The sequence below is a fragment of the Cajanus cajan genome, chromosome 7 (genome assembly GCF_000230855.2).
Source record: "Cajanus cajan strain Asha chromosome 7, NIPB_CcT2T_4, whole genome shotgun sequence".
NCBI classification, from domain to species: Eukaryota; Viridiplantae; Streptophyta; class Magnoliopsida; order Fabales; family Fabaceae; genus Cajanus; species Cajanus cajan.
In genome coordinates, this window is record NC_138523.1 from 3303943 (window position 1) to 3314957 (window position 11015).

At 31.8% G+C, this 11015-nt stretch overlaps 1 protein-coding gene across 2 annotated transcripts; it reads left to right on the forward strand.

Annotated features, from left to right (window-relative positions):
- The first annotated feature begins 5515 nt into the window (after positions 1-5515).
- On the forward strand, positions 5516-9144 carry GATA1 (GATA transcription factor 1). Of its 2 annotated transcripts, XR_014428023.1 has the most exons (4): positions 5516-5657; positions 6581-6753; positions 8000-8837; positions 8926-9144. XR_014428023.1 is itself a non-coding variant. In XM_020351380.3 (3 exons), the coding sequence occupies exons 2-3, from the start codon at positions 6583-6585 to the stop codon at positions 8564-8566; spliced, it is 738 nt and encodes a 245-aa protein (XP_020206969.2). In that variant the 5' UTR covers positions 5516-5657; positions 6581-6582; the 3' UTR covers positions 8567-9144. The 2 variants fall into 2 exon arrangements, 1 of the variants encoding a protein (XP_020206969.2); XM_020351380.3 differs by having other exon boundaries at positions 8000-9144.
- The last annotated feature ends 1871 nt before the right edge of the window (positions 9145-11015 follow it).

Below are 11015 nucleotides of genomic sequence, written 5' to 3' on the forward strand. Positions count from 1 at the left end.
TTTTGTGAGATAGTGAGTCTATGCAGGTGGGATATTATAGGTCATTTACCTGTGCCCCAAGGAGTGTTATGGTGGGAAAACCTATAACGGGAATTGAAAGTTACCATGGCTAGTTGTAATACTTCAACAGGATCCTAATAGACATCCCCTAGTTGAGGTGGTTCAAGGGGATGACTATTGATGGATGGTCCCTACATGATTCGATGGGGTGGACCCATTCCATTACTCTTAGACTATTTTGTATTTTTGATGATGATGAGAAAATTTATACCACATGGATAGAGTTAGGAAGATTCATTGCACAAGTATTGTTTATAATTGATGTGTTTGTGTGTTTATATGTGTGTATATATATATATATATATATATATAGTGTGGCTTGTTGCTTACGAATGATGAATGAATGTATGCTTTAGACATTTCTGAATAGACAAACAACATTCCAACATCATACTTAAAATCCAACTTACCAAGATTGTCCTTAGTGTTTAGTATGAAACATTGACATCCAAAGAGGTGGAAACACAATATGTTGGATTTGCGTCCTTTTCACAATTCATAAGGATTCTTGTTAAGGACAAGTCTTATATAAATCATGTTTTATAAATAACAGGAAATATTCACTACTTCTGCATATAAGTGTTTGGGGTTGAATTATCATTCAACATGGTTCTAATTATTTCTTGCAATGACATGTTCTTTCTCTCAATCATACCATTTTGTTGTGGTGTTCGTGGCATAGGTAAGTTGTGGAGAATTTTGTTCTCCTTATAGAACCCTTGAAAACCTTTTATTTTTCAAATTTACCCATGTTATGGAGAAAAGATAGACACTAGAAAGTGGGTGAATAATGTATATCAAAATCTCTCATGTTTTCAAGTATGTGAAGTAGTATCTACAACCGACAAAGAACCAGTAAAAATAATCAATGAACACAAAATATTTTTATACTAGTTCACCTCAACCACTGAGGCTACGTCCAGTTCTCAATTCAACCAGGTTGAGTTCCACTAACTTTTAGCGATTTTACAAGTATTCTTTTACCAAGCCACTTCTAGCTCAAACAAGTGTTCTTTAACTAGCCTTTTCAAGCCATTACCTAAGTATTCTTTTACAAATAAATATCTCTAGACTCAAACCCAAGTATTCTTTTATAATCAAACCTCTTTAAGCTCTACCCCAAGTATTATTTTATAGTCAAGTTTCTATAGGCTATACCCTATAGTAATGGTTATGAAGATATTACAAGGTTGTAGTTGTCGTCTCTTTTAGACATGATTACAACAAATTGTTTAAGTACAAGAAAACTCTTGAAGAAGATCTTCTAAGAGGCATTTATTGTATCTTAGTATTTTTCTATATTTACACTTCTATTCTTTATCATGCTTGTTATTTTCTCTTGAGTTTTAAAGCTTCTTATATAGTAGCTTTGCAAGAGATGATCTTTGCAACTTCTTGAGCTTGATTCATAAAACTACTTTGTCTTTCTCCTTCGTCTGATCTTTAGAGAGAGGAAGTATCTATTTGTGCATTAAATGCTTTAGTTAATGTCTTTCACCTAAACATATACTCCTTATCTTTGACAGATCAAGTTACTTATTAGAACAAAGTAGCAAAATGGAAATAACAGGAAGCAAAGTCAACATGCAGGCAAGAATGTAGTCCTTTTTCAATTCCTTTTCTGTGAAATCTAAGATCTTTATCCTTTGCTTTGCTACTCATCATGCTTTTATACACTTTTTAACAAAATGTGAGTTCCAAGACAACAACTTTCGATTTGTTAAGTATAAATCATTCATTTGAATATTTGAAATCATCAGTCACAATAAATAATGATCATTAGAAATAATTTGTATAGTTTGTCTAATTTGTTTTGTCTTGCAAACACCACTTCATCTTACACAATTTGAAACGACAACTTTTTACAAGGCGTTTTCTTACTAAAAAATGTAGTATTTGTTATTATTAAAACTTATAAAACATGAGAGATCTAAGATTGTCTTTTGACTTAACAAGCGTGATTATTCCTAATAGATGCAATGGATATGCCTTTCTCATTTTGAATTCTTTTTACAGAAAATATGAAAGACTTTGAAAGACTCATCCTTGTGAGTTAAGAATAAAACCCATGTCCATCTAGTATAGTCATCCACTATGACTAGTTCGTATCTCTTATTATTGACATACGTAGTTTTGGTTGGACCAAACAGGTCAATATGTAAAAGCTCCAATGACTAAGAGGTCAAAACAATGTTTTGATTTAAATGAGATTTTTACTTGTTTCCCCATTTGGCAAGATTTGTAAAGATCATTAGAGTAGTGAGCAAGATTTGGAAAAATCTCATGAGGTTATACTTTTTCAAGTTTGAGATTAATCTCAAACTTGCATTTCCAAGTTTCTTATGCCACATACAATAGTTTTTAATTGAAACCAAGCACTTTACGTTTTGACTTGTTAGTTCATTTAGCTTAATCTTATATAAATTGTTTTTCTTATTAGCATTGAAGAGTTGAGTCTCATCATTTTCTCTGACTATACATATATCCTTATTGATGGACACATCAAACCTACTATCATGGTATTTTGGTAGTGAATTAATAACACTAGTCAAATGAAGTGCAAAGAGCAGTCAGGTGGAATATTATATATTTTTATACTAGTTCGTTTCAACCACCTAGACTATGTCCAATTCTCAATTCAACTAGATTGAGTTTCACTATCTTTAAAACAAAGATACAAGTATTTTTCCAATAAGCCACTTCTGATTCAACCATAAGTATTATTTGACTTGCCTTTTTAAGTAACTACCTAAGTATTTTTTTAACAACAAGCATTTCCAAGTTTAACAACCAAGTATCTTTTTATAGTCAAGCCTCTCTAAGTTTAAAAGAAACTATTCTTTTTCAGAAAAGTCTCTCCAAGCTCAAAACAATGGTTATGAAAGGTTGCATTAATGATGTGTTCGCCTCACTTAAACATTGTACAACCAATACAAAGCAGTGAACATATACAAGAAAGACTAAATTTATAGATAATATGTTTCTATACAAGTGTATCTATATGTATGTTCTATTTTCTTTCTCCAAAAGATCTTCAACTTGCTTATTCAACCTAAATAGCTCAGTCAAATCCATTTTATAAGGAGCTATTGACACTAGTCCCGCACCTGAAACTAAGTCAATGCAAAACTTCACTTCTCTTTTAAGAGGTAGCCTTATAACTTCACCTATAAACATCTAAAGAAGATTTCAAGAACTCTAAGGCATAGACAAGATAAACAAGAAAATGAGAGATGGAATTAAAATATTCACACATCAATCTATACTAGTTCACTTTCCTCATAAAGTTATATCCAATCTTCCATAATCAACCTATATTACGGGGCATCCACTATAGGGAAAAATGTATTACAAACCAAACCAATCACACCTTGATCATAGGCATTTCCATAATGCTTACAGAAACCTTTGGACAAGCTCTAATTTAGGAACCCTTCCTTAACTTGTACACTCAAGAATCCTTATCTTGAGAACAATCTCCCTAAATGGAATTCTAAAACAACACAAGAAATCTACCCTGACTTCTTGAAAATAAAAGCAAAGAATGAAATGACCTAAGTGGTGAAGCTTTCCTTTGATTGTGTTTCTTATTATCAAAGAAACTTTTTCTTGGTTTATGAAAGCTTTGTAGCATTTCCACAATGAATTATCTTTCACAAAACTTTTTACTCACATGTATTTACTCTCTTGAACTTTCTTGAAGAAAACATATTTTCTCTATCAAAAAGTTTCATGTGTTTCAGAATGTATTTGAACTCATCATCTTAAAAATGAAAGGTGTTTGGGTTTATATATATAAAAAAGAATGTTGCTGTAATTGATAAATTGATCATAGTTGCAATCCATAACTTAAATACGTGTAATATAATCGTTTACATCGTCATGTAACCAATTAAAACAAGTTTTTCTTTTCCATATTACACTTATTCATTAGGCAATTGATTGCCAAAATTCAATAATTGGTTACATATGCAACTTGGTCCAATGGTCAAAAACTTAATTCATTTTAAGAAACTTTTGACCAAGCGTCATATTTTTAACCTTTTCTACAATTGTGCATGCACCTTCCCAGCTCAAACTAGTCACTCCACACCTCATGCAAGCCACGAAAATGGTTATCAACAACATAAACAACTAGAAGTCACCTTTAACCTCAACATGCAATATGAATCCAACTTAAATTTAATATTTTTGGGTTTTGGGTGTTTCTCCCTCAAAACCCTAACTTCATCATCTTCAAAAATTACTTCAAAATCAATAATTCAAGCTACCAATGGGTGAGTTTAACAACAATCACAACACAACAACTTAAAACATCACAATACATCATAAATCACATATATAAGTAGGCATAAAAGCGAAATCACAATGTTACAATAGACTAGTAATTATGATCTTTTCAATTAAGTTGAGCAATTATTGAACCTTTTAAAACATACAAGCAAATCCCTTTGTCAAGTGAAATAAAAAATACTCACCACCATAACTTCTAAGTATCCGTCCCTATATATTAAATACAAATAATTATTTTTCTTGAAAGTATTTTTAGGAATTATTCTTTTAACTTCTTATTTAATTCATTTTTTTTATTTTTTTTAATATTTATTTATGAATTAACTTTTTAGTATTTTAAAAATAAATTATTAATAATTAAAAATAATTTTGTGATGCAATATAAATTATTTATCTTAAATTTAAAATATAATTTATATATTTAAAAATAACTATTTATATAAAATTAACTATAATTAATATATTTAAATAAAATACTTATTTATATATATAATTTATTATAAATTTTAATTATATATACTAAACATTTAACTCGTAAAATGCGAAACTTAAAATACTAAAATAGGCATACTATTTTAATATATATCATCAAACATTTTTTTAAGAAATATTATATACAGAAACAAACTCGCATTACAAATGAGTGTTATTTTAAATGAAAAAACATTTGAATCTCTTAATCACATAATCATGATTTTGATCCCGAAATTTATATATATCTGAAAAAATCATCATGAAATATCTTTATGTTTAACATTTAATTAAAGTTAGAGATTCTCATTTATTAAATAATATAATATTTTAAGAAATTTAAAAATAAATTTTTTTTTGACAAATTTAGACAAATTATAACCTTGAAATTGAATTTTAAATACTATTTTGGTCAAATTATTTTAAAAAATAATTACCTTTTTTCTCAACTTTAATAAAAATCTTTTAAATAGAAAATTATTTTTTCATAAACTCATCATAAAATTTATTATTATTTTTTTTTTTGAGAAAGGAAGAAAGTTTTATGAAATATTATCATGAAAACTATTTTCCTTATAAAAAAAATCGTATGAATTTTTTTATTACTTATGATAAAGAAAAATTTGGACAACATATTGAAAAAAGAAAAAAAAAAAAAAAAGACAAAAGACAAAAGAAAACATTGGTAAGAATAAAAATCCCAACATAGCCTTCCCTAATCCCTTACACGTGCCTCACCATCTCTTGTTCTCACACTCAACTCTCTTTCTGGGGTTTCTTTCATCTCTCTCATTCTGCTGCTGCAATTCAAGTACACAAAACGTGAAAAGCTGGTAAGTCCGAGTCTTTTGTTCTTTTGGTTCTTACCCATGTTTTTGTTTCTCATAATCTTTGTTCGTAACCCTTATTTTTCCTTCTTTTTTATTTTTTATTTTATTTTATTTTTCTGCTGCCATTTTGAATTTGTGACTTTCCTCTGCATGAAAAAATTATGCATTCTCAAGAAAGTTGCACTGTGGAATAACAAAGGGCTACAGTATATATAAATATGTTATAGCTGTGTTATTTTGGAACAAAGAAATAACTAAGAATCTGAGTAATCTCATGAAGAATGAAAGCTTAAAATTCTTTGTCTGGCCTATGTGTTAAAGAAGCACTTTGTGAAAGAGTTTGTGCTTTACACCAAATAGAACTCAATGGTCTATTCTTAATTGAATACCAATTGTAGAGGTAGTGAATTGTCCTTAAAAATGTTACACACCACCGCACTACTAAATGCACCAAATAGTAGCATAGCTTGCAATTGCCATAAAAATTTAGTCCGGATTAGAGCTAGTTGGCATAAACTTCCATAGAATATAGCAAAACATTATTCAGATTTTAAATTGTGGTTTGTGGTTTTGTTGCATTTCTTGATATCGCGAGAAATTGTGTACAAATGTGGCCAATGTGCGCACAATTGTGGCTGTACTGCAGCTGTGGACACCTCAAAAACCTTGATGTTGTGGGCAAAATTGCAGTTGTACTCTGTTTTTTAAGAGCTTAAACCTTTTACTCTATGACTTTAGTTTTGTCATTTCAACGCTGGCTTTAATTTTTTCATTTAAACATTGAGAAATTTGTACTTTCTTACACCACATACCGGTATGCCAAGCTCCTCACTATTTTATGTATTTTGTTTGCACATCTCTTTCCATTCCTTTATTTTCTCTCTCTATAAATGCACTTTTAAGCTTCAACATGTCTTTCCTTCCAGGGATGGAGACCATTGATTCCGTGGATGACCTCTTGGAGTTTGCATCAGACATAGGTCAGGAAGATGATGATGATGAAAAATCTAGGAAAGCCTGTCCTTCACTTAACTCAAAATGTGGTGATCCATCATTCTTTAACTCATTGGACCTGGATGATCTAAACCAATCACTTTCTGTAAGTCTGATATTATGATTTAACCTTGTAGGAATGTTTATGAGGCCATGGGAAAATAGTGCATTGATTTTAACCTTGTCAGGGCTTCTGTGATTGCAAAAAGAGTAACACAACGAACTTGGGTATTGAACTGTATTGGCTTGGGGGAGTAGGTTCCAGAAGATATATGGGGCATATTTAGTGAGCATACAAGGTTTCTAATTACCTTTCAACTTGTTTTATAAGGGTTCAGGCTTTGTTGAAGGACAAGTGTGATCATATACTAGTTTTATTTAGGCTAAATTATAATTTTAGTCCTTTAACTTATTTCTTGGATTCATTTTGGTTCTTTATCTGTTAAAATGTTCATTTTAGTACTTTATCTTTTTTATTTAAATCAATTTGATCCTTTTAAAATAATGATTATTTTCAATTCTATGACATGATTTTGAATCAATTTTTGACTGATTCAAGACGCAAAACTTATAACATTAGAGTCACCTATATGAAAACTATGAAATGCAATTGACATTTGAATCTAAAAGGGAATATACATAATGAAAATCATATGAAAAATGTATCTCATGAACAAGTAGAAAATAATATGAAAATAGATTTCTTGAAATTTTTTATTTTCACTATATTTATAACACATTTGGTTTGAACTTCAATTGCATTCAATAGTTTTTATACAAGTGAATCTTGTGAGATAAATTTCAAGTTTTAAATCAGTTAAAAAATGATGCGAAATGACTAAATTGACCTAAATTTATGAGATAAAGGACCAAAATAGGCATTTTAAAAAATAAAAGACCAAAATGAATCTAAAAAATAAGATAAAGGATCAAAATTGTAAGGCAACTAATCAACCATCATTTTTTCTTTGTGTATGTTCACTGAAGATGGGGGTATTTTCCTCTTCTATTTTGTCAGCAAAACTAGAATAATATCCGGTGCGCATATTTTTACTTATTCTTTCTTTTAGCATCATTTTATTGGAAATCCTATATTGGCAAATTACAATATATTCTATCTTTTTATCATACTTTTTCATATATTTGTGATAATCACTATGGTTCCACGGTTTCCATATTGTGGAGCCTTATGTTTCTCAGCTCAGAAGAAAATAACAGTGTGGACAAAATTTTCTTTGTCCAAAGGTTGCACATCCATGACTAATTTCATGGGTCTGATGCCTGTGTTGACACGAAAAACCTATTTTTATTATTCTTAGGAAGTTTAACATTCCCCTATTCTCATGCTCCAGGAGTTCGCAGAAGAGGATCTTGAATGGCTATCCAACAAAGATGCATTTCCTGCTGTTGAAACGTTTGTTGACTTATCATCTATTCAACCAGACACAACCAAGAACCAAAAAACAGCCCCAGTACTTGAGAATAGCACAAGCAGTAGCAACAGTAATAACAGCTCTAATAGTATCTCCCTCCTAAACAGCTGTGATCACCTGAAGGTCCCAGTCCGTGCGCGGAGCAAGACTCGCAATAGGCGTCGCCCTGGCAATGCTGACAACTCTAGTCAGACAGTATGGGGAGGACAACCAATTAATGAAATTTCCAAAGCAGAAGAAGGAATACAAATCTCGCCCATTGGTAGGAAATGCCAGCACTGTGGAGCTGAAAAAACTCCACAATGGAGGGCAGGTCCCCTTGGGCCAAAAACACTTTGTAATGCATGTGGGGTTAGGTTTAAGTCTGGGCGGCTCGTGCCTGAGTACCGTCCTGCAAGTAGCCCGACTTTTCGTAGTGATTTGCATTCTAATTCCCACAGGAAGATAATAGAGATGAGGAAGCAGAAGCATACAGGAACAGGATGAAATGCAAAGTGGTAGTTAGCAGTGCTTTTAGCATTCAGCGTGCTAGGACTTAGAGATTTGATTTTCTTTTTGATTTTGATTTTTTCTAATTTAATTTTTCTTCCATTTTTATCATGGGATGGTTTTAGACAGGGCAGTGAAAATTCTTGATTGAAAATGAAGTTAGGGAGATCTTAAATCACGAATCTTAGTTATGCTGAAAACAAGGAGCCAATGTGGGATCTTTTGATTTGATTTTTTATGGTTGTAGCATGTACCTTGGTTGGGGAAGGTAAGTTGCTGGAATGATATGATTGTGGTTCCTTTACCAGAGAGTAGCTTTTATGCTCATCTGAACTAATTCTTAATTGTTAAGACAGAAGTGGTGTAGTTGATTGTTGAGGATTTATGACAGCATTCAAGGACTGATGACATCATTAATGTATTTGGAGAAAAAAAAAAGAAGATAAAATGCTGTCTTAACTCAGATGTAAAGACAGGTATGTTCTTTATTATTTGATCCTCCTCTTAAAGAGGTCAAGATGTATGCAACAAAATTTGAATGAATCAAGACTTGACTAATTGGTGGCAACATGCAATCTTTGTGTTTCATTGTCTTTGTTGGTTACAATCGCATACATACATGGATACAGTTCCTTTTTGGTTATATCATTATATGCTTGATCCTTATGAGTTGAGAATGGATATTATTTGGTCCTCCTCCTAAGGTCAAAGATGTATGCAACAAATTTTGAATTAATCAAGCCTTGACTAATTAGTGGCAACATGTAATCTTTGTGTTTCATTGTCTTTGTTGGTGACATTTGCACACATACATGGATAAAGTTCCATTTTGGTTATATGATTGATCCTTTATGGGTCGAGAATGGATATTGCAATGCAGATTTGTAGATTTTCCTTTAGAACTAGAGATCATTAATGTTAGTGATGCAACATTTAATCTAAAGAATAACACATTTTTATTTGTTTTATCACGTGTGAGAATTTTACTGCTCAATCAGGCATGATGGAGTTTTCGCTGAATGTGATTTTACTGGTGCATTATTCTTCATACTTTTTCCTCTTAATGGATATTTTTGGGCTTGGTAATTTCCTCTACGCCATTTTTTGTGAGGGATAGGGTTTGCATAACCTTGGTGTAGGTGGAGGTATGTAACTGCCCATCTTTCCGGCCAAATAAAAAGTAAAGAATAAAAAAAAATGGTGAATAAATATTTTTTTTATGAAGTGAAAATATTTAAGCACAAATTTTAGACTTAAATATGTTCAAACTACTTTAAATTAGGTTGATTTTTGGATTCCTACTTATTAAAAAAAATTGTTTAAATTACTTGACTATTTTTTTTCTTCAATTTAGTATCTAACGTTAGTCCTCGTTTGTTAAATGATGACGTAGCTCATAGACTGTCACGTCATCACCCAATAATGTATGTCATGTCAGCACTCAACAATGTATGTCATGTTAGAACATCTACAATGTGAATTGTTTATAAGCAACTCCCAATCACTTTAAATGGGTCCTACTATGTCACGTCATTCTTAAGTAACTCATACTATATTTTTACAATTTTTGCTCCAATGAGAATTGCTTATAAGCACCCCTACTTTTTTATAACTCATACTACACTTTTTGACACTTCACACTACATTTTATGATATTTTTATAAAATTAATTATTATAAATAATATATAAATACAAATAATTAACAAAACAAATTACATAATTAAAAAATTACAATAATAAAAAAATACCAAAAATTACAATAATAAAAATTACAATTAAAAAATTACAATAATAAAATAATATTAAAAATTATAATAATAAAATTACAATAATAAAAATTATAATAAAAAATTACAATAATAAAAAAATTGCAACGTCTCTCTCCTCAGTCTCTGTTTCTCTCAAAGGAACGTCTCTCTTTCTCTCTATTTGCTGAGCCACGCACGCGGGGGAGGGGGTTCCGGTCGGTAGCCACGCGCGCAGGGGAGGGGGTTTCGATCGGCAGCCGCGCGCAGGGGGAGGGGGTCAGGTGGGAGCTGCGCGCACGGGGAAGGAGGTCCAGTTGGGAGCTGCGCACGGGGTGGGGGTCCGCTCGGAGCCGCGCGAGGGAAGGAGGTCCGGTCGAGAGCTGCGCGCGGGGAGGGTGGTCCGTCGTGCGGAGGGTGTCGCGCGAAGGAGACCTTTTTTTTCAGTTTTTTTTTATTTTCTTAAATCTGATCCACTGATATATTTTAACCGATCAGATTTCTCTCCTCAATGCTAAGCAACGTCCCTTGTACAAGCAACACAGAAAATTTTTTAAGCAACTCAAGTGCCACGTAAGATCACTTTAATTAGAGTTTTTAATAAGCTCCGTTGCTTATTTTTAAGACACGGCACAAGCACTCTCGCCGGAGGTGCTCTTAGTATCTATGTCCACCTCATTTTCCACGTAATTTGCCACGT

What these genes read in the sequence shown, in the direction of transcription:
- GATA1 (XM_020351380.3), top strand. Translation starts at nt 6,583, where the DNA reads ATGGAGACCATTGATTCCGTGGATGACCTCTTGGAGTTTGCATCAGAC. An exon ending in ATCTAAACCAATCACTTTCT is followed by an intron (nt 6,754 to 7,999) that starts GTAAGTCTGATA and finishes CTCATGCTCCAG; the next exon opens with GAGTTCGCAGAAGAGGATCT.